This window comes from Sciurus vulgaris (assembly GCF_902686455.1).
Source record: "Sciurus vulgaris genome assembly, chromosome: 2".
In the NCBI taxonomy this organism is placed as follows: domain Eukaryota; kingdom Metazoa; phylum Chordata; class Mammalia; order Rodentia; family Sciuridae; genus Sciurus; species Sciurus vulgaris.
In genome coordinates, this window is record NC_136462.1 from 91,888,400 (window position 1) to 91,906,188 (window position 17,789).

At 38.7% G+C, this 17,789-nt stretch overlaps 2 protein-coding genes across 5 annotated transcripts in view; one reads left to right on the top strand and one right to left on the bottom strand.

Annotated features, from left to right (window-relative positions):
• STARD9 (StAR related lipid transfer domain containing 9) overlaps positions 1–17,789 on the top strand; it is a 139,214-nt gene that overhangs the window by 15,304 nt on the left and 106,121 nt on the right. The window lies entirely within an intron of this gene.
• On the bottom strand, positions 10,766–11,980 carry LOC306652128 (ubiquitin domain-containing protein UBFD1-like). The gene is given in 2 exon segments (XM_079125178.1): positions 10,766–11,825; positions 11,827–11,980. Coding segments are annotated over 2 exon segments (927 nt in total). The 5' UTR covers positions 11,967–11,980; the 3' UTR covers positions 10,766–11,038.

A 17,789-nucleotide genomic window follows, 5' to 3' on the forward strand; every position in this document is an offset into this window, starting at 1 on the left:
GTTCATTTCTGCTGTTGTATGTATCACATCTTCTTCTGACTTTGATTCAGACTTATTTAAATCATTTGCTCACCTAAATGAACTCTTAAGGATTTGGAAACCCTGATTCCAACTACAAAAGTGAGGGACCAAAGTCCCCCGGAAACCAGTGCCTCTTTCATTCTTGGGCTTCTTCTTGGTGTGAAAGAAGGACCGTCATCACCCTTAGAAATGTAGTATGGATTTGAGATATCCAAATAACTGAGGGAAATATCCAGGGGATATTCCTTGTGGGAATTTTGGGCAACATTATAGATGTTGACAAGAATGTCACCTGTTCAGTATTGGTGCTGCCTTATCATAGTCTTTTAATTTTTTAGAGATTGAAGGGAATTTAGTAGTCATATATGCCAGGGTTTCTCAAGCTCAGGACATTTTGACCAGACAATCCTTTGTTGTGAGAATATGTCCTGTGCATTGTAGAATGTTTAGCAGCATTCCTGGCCTCTACCCACTAGATGCCAATAGCAATCCCTCAACAGTGACAATCAGAAATATCTCCAGCTGGGTGTGGTTGCACACACCTGTAACCCCAGTGGCTCAGCATGTTGAGGCAGGAGGATTGGAAATTCAAAGCCAGTCTCAAAAGAAACTTAGACCCTGTCTCAAAAAAAAGGGCTGGGGATGTGGCTAAGTGGTTAAGCACCCCTGGGTTCAATCCCTGGTTCCCCACCTCAAAAAAAAAAAAAAAAAAAAAAAAAAAAAAAGATCTGCAGACATTGCTTATTAATCTAAGCAATCCCCTCAATTTATCAAAGTAGCTATATAATTTACAGGGGGTTTTATAGGCAGTTAATGCCCAAGGAGGGCTGGATCCATGCTTCCTTATGATGGTCTCTTCATCGCTTTATATTATTCTACCTCCCCATGTATATTTATTTTATAACCTCAAAAGATAGGTTAAAGGTTAAAATTCTGTAGTACTTTGTCACTTTCAGCTCTTGGTTGTAACATAACCTGAGTAAATAGATTAGGTGTCAATAAATATGGACCACTGGAGTATCAGATACTCCAAAGTTCTGCTGTGAGGCAGTTGTAAAATGCCATTGATGACCAAGTGTAATTTAAGTGCTTATCACATCATTTACTTTCAGTTAAATCTGTATTACTTACTCCATTATAAACTAGGAAACTGAGTCACAGAAAGGCAACAAAATTTGCCCCAAGTCACATAGACAGTAGGTGGTAGAGATCCAGGATTGTCCAACTCTAAATTGTTGTCATTTCCACTAAGCCTCACTGATGCTCAACTGTACTCACCCCACGAAAAGAAAAAAAAAAAAATCCTATTTAGCCTACTTGTGACCTGGTCATCTCCTTACACATTATCTGATTTAATCCCTTCAACTTCCTTAAAGAGTAGAAGATTTTATGTCCCCCCACTTTTTTTTTTAATAATTGAGAGGAAATTTAGGTTTAGAGATGTCACATGACCAGCCAAAGTGACACAATGAGAAGTTAGTCCTGGGGCAAGGTGTGGTGGAACACATTTGTAATCCCAGCTACTCAGGAGGCTGATGTAGGAGCATCACAAGTTTGAGAACAGCCTAAGCAACTTAGCAAGATCCTGTTTCAAAATAATTTTTTTTAAAAAGGACTGGGGATGTAGCTCAACTTGGCTAGCGTGTGCAAGACCATCAATTTGATCTTTAGTGCAACACACACAAGTGAGTCCTGGATTTGAACATTGAACCATCATGCAGTTTTTCTTCATCATCTTCAAAGTTCATCATCTTCACTATGCCAAAGTATGTGAAGGAAGGAAAAAAGAATACATGGGAAAAGAAAGAGGTGGATGGTTGGGTGGGAGAGATAGATAAACTGTGGGACTACAGTGGATGGACAGTGGTATGGAATCATACTTCCTGTCTTGTGCATTACCCCTGGACCCTGGTAGACCCTGCTATCACCAGCTTCCTTTTTTTTTTTTTAATAATTTTTTTAGTTAGTAGCCCTTTATTTAATTTATTTATTTGTGGTGCTGAGAATCATATCCAGTGCCTCAAATGTGCTAGGCAAGCACTCTGCCACTGAACCACAACCCCAGCCCCAGCTTCCCATTCTTAAGGCAGGTCTCATTGGTCTAAATTGTGTTTCTACTCTTTTTTTTTTAGATGTTGATAGACCTTTATTCGTTTATTTATATGTGGTGCTGAGAATCGAACCCTGTGCTTCACACATGCGAAGCAAGTGCTCTACCACTGAGCCACAACTCCAGCCCCGTGTTTCTACTCTTTATTAGTATTTGGACTGTAGCCCAAGCTTTTTTTAAAAAAATTGGCTGTATTTTATCTGACTTGATCTATTTTTAAGTCAATCTACTTTTCTGAGGTTATACCTGGGTTTGAATTCAGGTATAGCTACTTATTAGGCTGATGTTACTTTGAACAAGTTACCTAACCTCTCTGCATCCTAGTATCATTAGTGACAGTAATATATGTCTCAAAGAGGTTTATCATGAGGAAGAAATTAAATAATTATGTAAAGTGCCCATCACAGTGCCTACCTAATAAGTACTGAATTCTCGAGTTTTGTGACTTTGATCTCTGTTGTAATAAACTTTATCATAGAACAAGAGAAACAAGAGTTGAACTAGATTTGAAAATCTCTTCCCTGAATCTGTATATGATCCCTTCTGAGACAAGCATGTTCTACTTGGAAAATTAAAATAACTACCCTTTGTCCTGATGAGGAACATCTGTTGGAGCAGGAGTCCTCTGCTCAAGTGTATTGTGTTCAGTTGACTCTATGTGTAAAACTTTCCATGAGGAGCATTAGCTCAGTTTTACCCGCCAAGAGACTGTAACTACTGAAAACAAATCCAGACTGAGTCAACAAAAAGCTTGTGCAGGAAGACAAAGCTACCTAGCCCTTTGTGAAAATCAGTTGCTCCTATTCTCCTGGGAATCTCGATGTTAAAAATGGTCTGTTATTTGACTAAAACTCTTGTTAACTTTTCCAGATTAAAAACAAAAATCATGTGTGTGAGCAGAATTTCTCCACACAACCACTGAATCTAAAACTAAAATTATAGCGTTAAAGATGATTGCAGTTGTTGTGTTTATATTTGTTTGGTCTCCGAAGTACACTGAACACCCAACAACACACAGAGTGTACCATTGCCTACCCTCTAAGAGCCTTGAGAAAGAGAAAGTTACAAATTCTTTGGTGAATATTATCACTAGTTCTGTATTTAAGCATGAGGATGTCAGGAACTTGGAGAGGCATCAGAGGGAAACAACATACACCCCAGAAAGTGATTAAAGGACTGGACTGCAGGAATAAAGACAAAAGCTTCTATTGGTGTAGTGTATCTCACATGCATTTGACAGAGTTATTTAATGAAGGAATGTTGGTCCAGAGATGAGAAGAGAGAGAGACAATAACACTCCCTAAATACAGAACATGATGAGTTTATGGAGCTTGAGAACCAGCTGGTCTTCATTTCCATTAGGATAAAATAGAGGATTTTAATTAAATTGCAGAGAATTTTATATAATTAGGACATGAAGAATAACATGTAAAATTTTTGAATCCTGATATATGACTGCTAAAGAGTTTGACTTTAGAATTCCAAAGTGTTAACATTAGAAACACTGAAGACAATTCAAGATAATTTATTCTAAAGGTGAAGGCTTCAAGAGACAAAGTAATAGTTGTAGATTTCTTTCTTTCTTTTCTTTTTCTTTTTCTTTTTTTCTTTTTGGCAGTCCGGAATTGTTCTTGAGGTTGCAGGGAAATGCCTGTTTAGTCTAGTGGTATATACCATGAACTGCAGCACAAAGGTCCCAGCATGGCTGTTAATGTGCTGATAGCAGAATCCTAAGGAAAGATCCTGTTCTTTAGATCAGACCTATAACCCATTCTTTATTCATTTGAGATAAGGAAATTGCACTCTCCCCTTCTAGTATTATAGAGGAGTATTGCCTGTTAAGGGTTTTCCAGTGTGACCAGGCTGTGATTAGATACTGCTGCCTCAGAAGCAGCATTTCTGTCTGGGAGCCTCCATCTGTTACAAGATGAAGGAAAGTAATCTATTATCTGCTGCCTCCAGAAAGTAAGTAGGGTAAGGTGTGGAGAACTGTGACCCTTACTTCTTTGGCACCTTCTGTCTGTTCTATCTATTGAAATTGGACTGTGAATGAAGGCTTTGGTGAAAATGATACTGCTCTTCACCGGTGACGAGTTCTGCTCCCTCTAATGTTGAAGTTTGAACACTAGAGAAGCGCACCAAGGCAAGCATATTAAGCAGGTTTTATTTAAAAGTAATAATACAGACTTCTCCCAGGAGGGAGAAGGGGGCCATGGCTGATGTTCTAAAGTCCCAAGAAGTGAGCGCACCCTACATCTTTTTTATATTAAGGTCTCTTTTGTTCTCCAGTTCTCTCCCCCCTTATCTCTCCTTCCTCCTATGTGACTAGGCCAGGTTTTTGCAGGTGAGATGTAAACAGTGAGAAGCGGATGGGGCAGGGGAGGGCCAAAGTGATTCAACTGGGCAAGGGCCCAGGGGGCATTAATTAGCAGCTCCTTGCTTGCAGTCCTTGATAAGGGCAGGTAAATTTGGTAATCAATGGGCTCCCGGAGATCCTTGACATTCTATTCTCCTAGGGGCAGTCTCCAACTTCCAGAGGCAGATGACTTTCATGGCCTTCATTTGACCCAATCCCCTATTCTGCCTGTCTCCGATTTTGGCTTCAAAAGGATAAAGTGAGTGGAAGAGTTATTTAAACTGAAAAGGGACCTTGGAGGAGCAAGAGGAGAGGGAAACATAAAGAAGAAATTAAGGTGAGGAGGAATTTGAGAGCTCACAGAGGAGTAGATACTGTTAGGATTATATGGCTTTTTTTTTTTTTTTTTTAAAAACAGTAGATGTAATCTTCATTTAAGGGATAAGAACAGGCTCAAATGCTTAAGGTCACACAACGGATTGGTGGAACCAGCAATCAGAATCTTGACTGTGTGACTCCAGAATCCAGGCTTTCACACATACACACAGCTCTATTCCTCTATTTCCAGTGCTACCCATCTGAAATTAATGATCAGTTAATGGCTATTAATTATTTAATGATCTGTCGGATAACAGACAAGATAGGACTCTGCCTTCTAAAGTGTTTTTTAGGTTTTTTTGTTTGCTTATTTTTGTAGTGTTGGGAATGACTTTGTGCATGCTAGGCACATGCTTGGCACATGCTCTGTCACTGAACTACACCCCCAGGTCCTACTTTTTGAATCTTGCTGCCTATTTTGAGATGCTTTACCAGTTTGGTTAAGTTATAGAACCACATAGAGTCTATAAGTTTCAATGTGTATCTCCTTTCCCTGATGCATTTATGTACTAGGAGCTGGGGAGTGTGGGTGTGTTAAAGCATTTCCTTCATGAATATTTGCAAATCTTTGTACATTCCATCTCTACTGCTACTTCATTCCAACCGATATGGAGACAGAAGTAGAAGGAAGAGAAGTTTATAAGAAAAAGGCTTTTGTGCAATAATTGGATGGGGCTCTGTGGGACTGAGTGGAGGAAGGGAAATTACCATTAAAGTTTTCAGTATGTTCCTTCTGCCAGCAGCACAGCTGCTTAGCTCCGTAAACATATCCATGGGCTGGGTTTTAAAGGAATAAGATCATCCTTTTGGCTTCAACTAACTTCTCTCTGTAAACTTGATTTTTTTTTTTGGTAGATGAATGCAATTACAATACCTTTATTTTACTTACTTATTTTGCTTGAAAGATACGGAAAAACAACCCCCTGGGAGAAGAGGAGGACAATGGGTCCCAGGGAGGGAAGGAAAACAATGGGCTCTGGAGTTTAACCATTTCCCAGCAACAATGGGCTCTGTCCTAATGCTTTCATTTTGCTTTCAGTGCTGAGGATCAGCCCTGTGCCTCACACATGCTAGGCAAGTGCTCTACCACTGAGCCACGACCCTAGCCCCACTTGATTGAATCTTTATAGAGTAGCTTTCAGACTCATAGAAACATCTGAAGGACATCTGAAATCTGTGAAACTTAATGCTTGCTGCTGGTGCCAAATGCCTACACAAATATGAACAGTGGAAACTAGAACATTCTTTTCCATTATTTTATTTATTTATTTTAATGTGGTGCTGAGGATTGAACCCAGTGCCTCACATGTGCTAGCCAAGTGCTCTACCACTGAGCTTTAACTACAACTCTAGAGCATTCCTTTAAAATGCAAAAGTTTGTTTGGGCTCTTTTCCCCTGTGAGCCAAGAGTAGTAGGAATTCCTGGGAGTAGCTGGAGCCCTTGAGATCTAGGCTGGAGAGGGAGGTTATCTGCAGGGTAGGTATGCTGAAAGCCTGATAGTCATTTGCGGACCTAAGAACAAATACAGAGTTCTTGAGGCAGTTGTCCTGATGTTACCCACAAGTTCTCTTGCTTACATTTGCAGTGCTGAGAAATTGCCTTTTTCTCCCACGGTACCCCTTCTACTTGAGTTTGTTATGGGGTTTAAAGGAATTGTCAAGGACTGGGGATTAGCTCAGTAGATGAGCCCTGTTTTGCATGTACGCGGTCCTGGGTTCAATCCCCAGTACTGCACAAAAAATAAAATAATTGATTGCCAATTAATTACTTGAAGAAGAGACATATGATGGTAATGATTGTTTTGAATTTTGGAGAAAAACCAGTTTGCAAAATCATTTAAATAAGAGGTACCCCTTTATTTATTTATTTGTTTGTTTATTTATTTTTCGCAGTACAGGGGATTGAACCCAGGGCCTTGTGCTCGTAAGGCAAGCACTCTACCAACTAAACTATATCCCCAGCCCTAAGAGGTGCACCTTTAAACAAAAGATCTGTACATCCACCAAAATAAGCATGTACAGGCAGACTGATAACAGTAGGTTTGTCCTGAGGAAGGCCCCTGGTCAGCCTTGCCAGATGCTAAACGTTTTTCCCACATACTTGCACAGTAAGCCTGGTCTAAGCACCCTGCCACATTTCAATAGTCTTCTGTTTGGGAAACCAGTGCAGGGGACCAACAAAAGGCCCTTTCTAAAATCCAGTGCTCAGAGAAAGTATGGGGAAAGAAATGGGACTGGTTTTTCCCTAGTTTGGTGCTCAAATAATGGCATAAATCAAAGTGTCACCTAATTAATTAGTTTATTAAAATATTTTGCTGTAAAATACAAGCTAAGGGACTGGGATTTGGCTCAGTGGTAGAATGCTTGCCTAGCATGTATGAGGCACGGGGTTCAATTCTCAGCACCACATATAAATAAATGAATAAAATAAAGGTCTATCAACATCTAAAAAATATTTAAAAAATACAAGCTAATTGTAAAACATTCAAACAATACAGAAGAGTACAATAAAAAAGTTTAAAAGCCTTCCCTTCTTGGAAGGCAGCAGTACATGCCTGTACCAGCCTCCAGGTACCCAGGAGGCTAAGGCAGGAAGATCACAGGTTCAAGGCAAACTTGGGCAATTTAGCAAGACCCTGTCTCAAAATAAAATACTGGGGATGCAGCTCAGTGGTAGAGCACTTGCTATCATGTATAGGCCCTAGGTTCCATCCACAGTATGGAGTAAGGAAGAAAAAAGCCTTCCCTTCTATACTGCCTTGCTAGTCTCCTTCTCTAGAGGTACTCTAGAGGTAACCACTATCTATCTATATTTGGTATCTTCTGACATCATCTTTTTCTTACTTTTTTTTTTTTTTTTTGCAGTGCTGGGGATTGAACCCAGGGCCTTGTGCTTGCAAGGCAAGCACTCTACCAACTAAGCTATCTCCCCAGCCCTTTCTTACTTATTTTAAGAGGAATTAGCATATTAAGAAATTGACCTATTTGTGATAGATATTGAAGATATTTTCTCTTTTTATACTTTTGTTTTAATTCTGTTTATGATTGTGTATTTGTGTGTGTGCATGCTTATGTGTAAATTAAAAAATATATAGTAAAATTTATCAACCTTTCTCTTTGACTTCTTGGCATGTTAAGCTTAGACATTCCCACTCTGAGATTATAAACATATTTTTCATAGCTTTTTGTATTTTGTTTTTCCTGGTACACTAAGGGGTTTATCTTTTTAATACTTAAATATTTGTCCATTTGGCTTTTTTTTTTTTTTTTTTTTTTAATTTTGTGATGCTGGAGTTTGAACTCAAGGCCTTATACATGCTAAGTAAGTGCTCTAATACTGAACTTGAACCCCAGCCCCTGAAATTTTTTCAATAAAAGGGATGAGGTAAGGCTTCAACTTTTGTTTTCCAAATTGCTAACCAGTTGTCCCAATACCCCTTTATTGAACAACTGTCCTTTCTCCAATTCATGAAAAGCCACTTTTATTATTTAGTAAATTCCTATATATATTTCAAGTCTCTTTTAAAACTATTTTGCCAGGTGTGGTGGTATACACCTATAATCCCAGGAATTCAGGAGGCTGAAGCAGGAGGATTGCAAATTTGAGGCCTGCTTCAGCAACTTCACAAAGCCCTAAGCATCTTAGTAAGATCCTGTCTCACAATTTAAAAAAAGGTCTGGAGATGTAGTTCAGTGGGTTCACTCCCCAGTACCAAAAACATGCAATAACCAAAAAACTATTTTTTCCATCTATCTGTTTATAATTTAGTAATAGAGCCATACTGTTTCAGAAACTTTCAAACATATATACCCACATATGCATGTGCACAAACACACACACATATATAGACACCTACCATATTGTTGTGCTACTTTTTAATATTGGCATTTCTTTTTCCAACAATTCCAGTTATTTTGGTTATTGACTTTCCCCAAAATTCATGTATTTTCTTGATGCTGTTTGGGCTAGTTCCTAGTATATAATATTACATCTAATTTCTCCATTTTCTACCATTCAAAATGGTGCTTGTTCTTCAAGATCTAATTAAAATGATACTTCCTCCTTGAAGTCACCAACCCTTGAATTCTCATATCTTGTTACTCCCTGTGACACTGTGTTTCTTAATTAAACTTAATGCTTTTTTGATACATATTATCTTAGTAGGTGATCCTTGAAGGCAGACTAGGTCTGATTCATCTATGAACACTCCATATTCCACAGCACAGGCATAATTCATTAATGGATACGCACATTATTCTGTGACTTGCTTTAAGTAATATATATCTCAGAGACATTTCCGTATCTACATAAAACCCACCTCACTATTTTGATCACTGCTTAGTTAGTCTTCTGTGTGGAAACATACTTTTTTTGCTACTATGAAATTTTAAACTATTTGTCTTTGTATCTTCAGGGAATTTTTTATATAGCATATATGAATTTGGGTCTTGACTTTTTCCCCAGTTTCACTATTTCTGCCTTTTAATTGGGGTTATTTAGTCTATTTAAGTTTAATAGCATTTTGATATAGTCTATCTCATTTTCTTTTTATCCTATTTATTCTTTTTTCCTGTTTCTGTATTTTTCTGCCTTTTTTTAGGTTGAATATTTTGGGTTATTTTATTTTATATTCTCTGTTGACTTATTAGCTATAATCCTTTGTTTTGTTAGTGGTTACTTTTCTAACTTATCACAGTCTACCTTCAAATGACAATATATCACTTTCTGCATAAAATAAGATGCACAAGAATACTTTTGTTTCTCCTGTCTAGTCACTATGCTATCAAGTCATATATTTTATATCTGTTATTTACCCCATAATATATTAATACTTATGTTTAAACATTGAATTATCTTTTATAGAATTTAATAGTAGCAGTAATAATCTTATACCATATTTACCCTTTGGTCACCAGTTGTGGTGCTCCTTTTTCCTTTTTGTAGATCCATATTTGCATTTAGTACATTTTCCTTCTGTTTGTTAATATATTCTTTTGTGGGGTATACTAGGGAGGGAACCCAGGGGCACACTACCACTGAGCTATGTCAAGTAGTCTCCCTTCACCACTTTTTTTTCATTTTGAAGTTACTTTATTTGAAAAGAATAAAGCACAGAGGACTTCCTTTCCATGCCAGGAAAAACTGACCTATTCGGGAATTTGACTTTCATCTTTCTCCTGATTTCTCAGATCTGATATACTTAGTTTCAGGCTAGTGACCTGGAATGTCAATAGAGCCTAGTGACTCTATTTTACCTAGTGCAGGAGCTGAGTCCAAACCAAAGGCCTTCTGTAAATTTTTTTCTTTCTTGCTATGTTGAACAGTCTGACCCTTGAACTCCTGTGTTCAAGTGACCTCCTGCCTCAGCCTCCCAAGTAGCTTTACCAGCCCTTTAAATTTTTTATTTTGAGACACTGTCTGTCTCAGTTGCCCAGGTAGCTTTGAATTTGTGATCCTCCTGCCTCAGCCTCCCAAGTAGTAGGGATTACAGGCGCATGCTACTGTACCCAGCTGTCAGTATGTTCTTTAACTTTATTTCAGCTATCATATTTTAGAAACTGTGAAGATGGAGAGTATATTTGATTTATATCCCATAAATTATATAGCATTCAGCATATGATCCTCAGTGGTCTGGTTTGCTTTATGGACTCTATAGCAAATCTTAATTTAGCATTTGTTTTCTAAACCAAGGGCAGTTAGAGGCTTTATCAGGCATAATGGTAGTATGCTGTGACTTCTTTATATGCTAAAGCCAAACTAAGAAATTAATAAATTACTCTGAAACATTTTAGAGCATTTCAAGTTGTAGGTCTTGCATATATCCAACATGAATCCTTGCTGCTACTTTCAGCTTTTTCTGAACTGCATTTTTTTTTTAAATTTTTTTTTATTTTTTTTTCGGAATTCAGATTTATTGATTTCCACCATACTGACTTTAAAAATGGTATGAAGCTGACTGCAAGAAAGGAAATCGGTGATTTTAAGTTAAAATTAAGCTAATGGTGAAAGTACATCACCTCTGGCTTCAGTCACCACATCACCTCAGATTGAATAGAGATTTTTGTGTGTGTGAACAAAGTTCCAGAACTCTGAAATCTAGGGATGCTGCAGGCCTCTCCCGGCAATGTCCTTCACTTTGGGTCAGTCTCCTGGGCCAGAGGTGAAAGTGCTTTCAAAAATACTGCCATTTGCCCAGCACAGTGTCTTTGATTGCATCCACATATTGAGTTGGAACCCAGTACACCCAGTAGTAAGAGGCTTCCGTGGGGCCCAACTGAAACGCCATCATGTGGTAGTCTTCGTGTCCTTCAATAGGTTCACTGACAACATTTTTAATGGAGCCCATGGGCAGTTTCTCGGTTCGCTCTTTAGTGCCAATCCACAGCTGGTCTTGTTCTAGCTTAAAGGTGAGTCTCACTTTTCCTCCAGACTTATTATACATGCCGGACAAGGGTACTGTTGGCAGGCGCTCCTGGGCCCCCTTCACAGACGGCATCACATCTTCAGGTTTTCCTTTATCCAACACTTTCCTGTGTTGTTTCTGCCTACAGAGAGGCTCCTTCTTGTTCTCTTCGGCCTTTGCATCCTGTTGCGCGGCATCTTTGGGCGTATTTACTGCTAAAACATCATTTATCGTGGAGCCAACCACCATGATCTTGGCTCCACTGGTCACTTTTATTTCTCTCAACGTCTTATCTTCAGGGACAAGTCCCTTATACATGACCTTCTGCATGGCAGGTGGGAGACCTGTAATCGAGTGAATCTTCTGCTTTAGCTCCGAGCCTGTGCTGTCCAGAGGGACCTTCACGTCGTGCTTGGTCTTGTTCCAGATGATCTTCAGGTCCACCAGCTCCCTGCCCGCGCCGCCGCCCGCGTCCTCGCCGTTGCTGACCGAGGCCTGCACCGCGGGGTCCCCAGGGGGCTGGGCCGGGGCCGGCTGCAGACTGCCTCGCGTCGCAGGAATCCTCGGCCGCCGCCCCCGCCGCGGCTTCGGCCTCCATGCAGTTGAGGGGCTGCGCGGGCGCCTCGGTGGCCACGGTCTCGGCCTCCGTGTCCATGCCAGGTTCCTCCATGCCATCCGGGGCCCCGGCCGCCGCCATGATGATTGTGTACAATACCCCTGAACTGCATTTTTGTGACAGGATTTTGGCCTACATTTTATTTTCCAGTGTCTAAAGTTAGGGTTGGTCCTTATAATATAGTGGTTCTACTTTATTTACATACATTTACAAAAGCTTAGTCTTCAGCAAAAATAGTATTTTTATAATGTGAGCAGATGTGGGGATGAAGAGGAAACAATTTGTTTATGTAATTTTTCTGTCTGTTTCTATTTGGTTGACCCCCTTTTTCTTGCCTTTCACTTAAATCAATATCAAATTTGATGTTTCTCTTAGTTGTGAAAGCACATTAAGTTTATATGATATGGAATTATCCTACATTGTTCATTCATTTAGCATATGTTTATTAAACTATATGCCAAAAATTGTGCTAGGCATTGGAAATAACCAATAAGAATTAGACATTGTACTTGCCTTTTATAAACTAATAGTTCTTTAAATATATAAACATATATAAAGAGATACTTCATAGTCTGGCATATATTGTAACAACTATTTTAGTCAAGCTTTTGATGAAACTTAAAGAGGAAAGTAGGTTGGTTTTGTCAGGGAGAGGAGATTGTCAGAAATCTAGTTTGTAATATTATTACTGTGGTCAACATTAAATAGGATTTAAATCTGTAGATTTTCTTCCAAAGGTGAAAGGGACATTTCTTCTTAAGACTAGAAGGTTCTGTTTCACATACTTAGGTTTGACCTCAAAGTACCATGAGTTTACAAAAAGATTAAAGACTTCTCAAAGCATATGAATCATTTGCTAATTCTAACTTGGAGGCCTCTCCTGGGTTCATTCTATATAGCATTTAGTTCTATCATTAATGAAATAGGTGTATGAATCATTTGACCGAGACTGGCTACTTAGTATATTATTTGATATATGATCATTAGGCAAGCAGGTGGGTTCAGATGTTGAAACTTCAGTGAAAACCTCTTCTTTCTTCAGGAAAGGCATTTTTATAGTGTGGGCTATTTATAGATTCACTTCCCCTGACTGCACACAGTAGAAGCCTGAAATCAAATGGTAACCCATGCATCTGCATCTCCAGTCTGGATTTAAAAAAAAAAAAAAAAAAAAATTTAAGTTGCCGATGAACCTTTATTTTATTCATTTATTTATATGTGGTGCTGAGAATCGAACCCAGTGCCTCACACATGTGAGGCAAATACTCTACCACTGAGCCTCCACCCCAGCCCCTCCAGTCTGGATTTTGAGGTTGTAAAAGCCAGAGCCCCTGGGGAGCTGATGTCAGACAGAAAACTCAGGCCCTAGGAGCACTGTCAGTATTCAAGCAGCCCCTTAAAGCAGTCCTCAAGAGTGAAAAAGGCAAGAAGAGTATACTCAAACTCACTTTTCTTGCACCTCTTCCTAGGTGGAAGATTATTTCTTTGTTAGTCACTCCACTGCTCAAGTCTTGTCTCTGTGGTAAGGCTATTAGACAATATACAAATTCTTTCTAGGAGTATTGGCTGAAATGATGTAGGAGGAAGAATAATAAATTTTCCATGCAGTTGGTAAAGACAGTGGTTCTCTTGAGATGAGAAGAGCTCTTGACAGGAATAGAAACCTGTAATTACTTTTATTTTTTTACTATTCTTCCCCCTGTTAAACTCACCCCAAATTATTTGTGGTGGTGTTGTGATGTGTAAAGCACAAACATAATGGTTTCTGTCTGGTAGTGTTTTTCCTTTTCTCCCACATAAGAGATTTTAAGAAAGTAAAAAAAACTTCCTCCTCCTACAAGCATCTGGAAACATTCCCATGGAACTTTCAGGGATTGTAAAAGTTGTACTCAATTCTGGAAAATGTTCTCATAACCAGCTTGCTTCAATGGGCAGGGAGAAAAGAAAATAGCATTTTTATTTATTTTATTTTATTTTTTTGTGGTGCTGGGGATCGAACCCAAGGCCTTGTGCTTGCAAGGCAAGCACTCTACCAACTGAGCTATCTCCCCAGCCCTGAAAATAGCATTTTTAGAGAACCTTCTCTGTTCCAGGTATTGAACTGAGTATTTGGCTTATTCCTTTTTCACAGGAAACCTGTAAAGTGAGTCATTTATCATCTGTTTTACAGATATGGAAACTAAGGTTCAGAAAGTTTAGGTAAATTGTTCACAGTCACACACTAAGAAGTGTAGCTTAAATTTAAACTCAGGTTTGCTGCCTACAGAGCTCTTATTCTTTCCACTACACATTGCTACCTGCTGTGTGAACTCAGGCCTTCTCTTCACTATGTGTTTGCCTCTGATGTTTGAAGTATGATGTGAACTACCTCATAGTTAGAAGATATTGAACAGTTAAGTCTCACATTTACTATTGGAAAGGACCAAGAATAAGGAACATGAGTTTTTAAGCCTCCCTGTTTATTCCTCTCTCTCTGGGAGATGTGGAGAATACCGCCTATTTTTAACATATAGTATCCAGAACAAATTCTTATCTATGGTGCCATTGGGGTGCTATGATTTAAATCTCCCAAACAACCCTAATTGACCCATCTACTCTGTAAAACACAAAAAATATCTTACACTTTCACCCTTTCTGACTCATGCGCCTGGTTTTGAAGTGTACTTCAGATGGGACCAGAGGTGCTCGTGAAGGAGTCCTGTCTGTGCATCAACCCGGTAGCTATTGTGCTCTTTTTCCTTCCCAACCCAACTCAATATTTCCTGGTATTTCTTTCTTTGAGTAGGTTCTTCCTTGAAATAAAGCATCCTAGGGTGTCCAGTTTCATATTAGGGAAAGAATGAATGCAGGACCTCCAAATTGAGTCCAGAGAACTCTGTATGTGTGTAATTTTTTTTTTTTTTTTTTTTTTTTTTTACAAAAACAGAAGCATGTTTTATTTCAGTCCTTTGAGGGAGTGAATTAGTATGTTTTTAACTGAATAAAATTTTATATGTTTTTTAGGTTTATCCTAAATTTTACCTTTTTTAACTTCTAACTTCTAAGTATTTATTTTTCAGCAAGTAGAAATCTCTTCTAATCAGTGTCTTTCACATAGACAACAGAGCAGATAAATCTGTTATTTTTTTGTTAGCTCTATTAACAAACTGAGAGATTTACTATCTGTGCTTCATTGAAAATCAGTCTTAAGCCAGGGGCAGTGGCACATGCCCTGTAATCTCAGTGACTCTGAAGGCTGAGGCAGGATTGCAAGTTCAAGGCCAACTTCACCAATTTAGTGAGACCCTAAGCAACTTAGCAAGACCCCGTCTCAAAATAAAAAAATAAAAATAGCTTGGAATGTAACTTAATGATAAAATGCCCCTAGGTTCAATACCAAAAAAAAAAAAAAAAAAGGAAGAAAGAAAATCAGTCTTAAGTTTCTGACTATTCAGGTCTGTGGTTTGTTTCAGTATTATCTTTCAGTTGTCACCAACAAGTAGTTATTAAACTGAGTGCTCACCCACCTCAGGGCTCTCTTCCATCATCTTATATTTTGTCTTTTGCATGCACTTTGGTAAGTGACTGAGAAAACTTTACACCAAAAATACAAAACCCAATCAATAAATGGACTAAGGAAATGGGCAGACCCTTCACAGAAGAAGATATACAGGTGATCAACAAATATATGAAAAAGTGCTCATGATCTCTAGTAATTAGAGAAATGCAAATTAAAGCCACCCTAAGATTTCATCTAACTCCAATTAGAATGGCTATTATCAAGAACGCAAGTAATATTAAGTGTTGGCGTGGATGTGGGGAAAAAGGCATACTCATACATTGCTGGTGGAGTTGCAAATTGGGGCAGCCACTCTGGAAAGCAGTATGGAGATTCCTCAGAAAACTTGGAATGGACCCACCATTTGACCCAGCTATCCCTCTCCTCGGTTTATACCCAAAGGACTTAAAATCAGCATTCTACAGTGATACAGCCACATCAATATTCATAGCTGCCCAATTCACAATAACTGGATTATGGAACCAACCTAGACTTCTTCAATTGATGAATGGATAAAGAAAATGTGGTAGATATACAAAATGGAATATTTCTCAGCCATAAAGAAGAATAAAATTTTGGCATTTGTTGGTGAATGCATGGAGTTGGAGAATATCATGCTAAGTGAAATGGGCCAAGCCCAAAAAACCAAAGGCCAAATGTTTTCTCTGATAAGGGGATCATGATACTTAATGGGGGTGGTGGTGGGGTGGCAAGAGAAGAATGGAGGAAGTTTGGATCGTGTAGAGGGAAATGGGGCAGGAGAGGGTAGGGGAAGGAAAAATAGTGAACTGAGACAGACATCATTACCCTATGCACATGTATGGTTACATGAATGGTGTGAATCTACATTGCGTACAACCATAGAAATGAAAAGTTGTACCTCATTTGTGTATAATGAATCAAAATGCAGTCTGTAAACAAATTTTTAAAAATCAGTCTCAAGTTTCTGAGTGACTATCCAGGACTGTGGTTTATGTCGGTATTATCTTCTAGTTGTCACCAGCAAGTCATTATTAAACTGAGTGCTCACCCACCTCAGGGCTCTCTTCCATCATCTTATATTTTGTCTTTTGCATGCACTTTGGTAAGTGACTGAGACAATCTTAAAAAGCATCTTTCCTAGGAATATTGGCTAAAATCTGAGTCAGGTTTTGTTTTCTTGATTGAAGAGACTTGACAAAAGGGACTGAAGTGGAAGAAGTGGCACAAAACAAATGTGGTTAGAGGGGCTAGGGCTGTGGCTCAGTGGTAGAGCACTTGCCTGGTGTGTATGAGGCACTGGGTTCAGTTCTTAGCATCACACATAAATAAATAAATGAATCAATAAATAAAAGTTCATTGGCAGCAACAAAAAAAATACTTAAAAATTTTTTTTTTGTCGCTGTAGGTGGACAGAAATGCCTTTATTTCATGTTCATTTTTTTATGTGGTGCTAAGGATCGAACTCAGTGCCTCACACATGCTAGGCAAGTGCTCTGCCACTGAGCTACAGCCCCAGCCCTAAAAAAAATACTTTTAAAAAGTTTTTTTAAAAATGTGGTTATAGATATTGTGACTCTAGCATGCATACCTTTCCTTTTGTAAGCAGTCTGTAGGATTGGAGGAGGCAAGTGTGCCCTGCCAGTGGGATGCATGAGGCTGATGCTGTTCAGATCAACACAAAATTAATCTCTTTAACCAGACTTTGGATTGCTGAAAATGATATGGACTTCAGCTGGGCTGGCTGAACCCAGCTATAAAATTAGAACTATTTTTGGGACCCAACTCACTTGCTTCTCCAGTATTAAGACTGGTCTCAAGAGACCCATTCAGACTAAACAATGTGAAAAACAGGAAATTTGCTCCAAGCAGCATAGTTACCAGAAGACATTTCCTGCACATAGGCAGGAATGAGGAATGAGTGTTAGAAACTCCATCTTTTAAGTTTTTTTTTTTTTTTCTTATATAAAAGTATAGCAACTCAAATGCTTGAAGCAACTTTGTCCTATTTGTCCACCTCTCAGGGTGCTGTCTGACAAAACCCATTACAAAAAAGTGGCAAAGAGTTCTCATGAGTACACTAAAAAAATAGGAAAACAGTGTTATGTGAAAGATACTAATCTGGTGATACTCACTCTGACTGAAGATCAAATATCTAGAAATTAGTGCAGGTAGGATTTAGGGAACAAACATAATTTTATTTTATTCAATGCACATTTATTGGGAGCATTCCAGGTTCAATGATCATATATTCATTTATTCAGTGGTAATTAAATGTGCATTGAGTGTTTTGCATCCATGCCGTGTCCCATGTCAGCCTTAGATGTGTGATATTCTCTGGAGGACCTCAGGGGCTTGTTTGAGTTTGCTTGTGATAGTCATCCCTA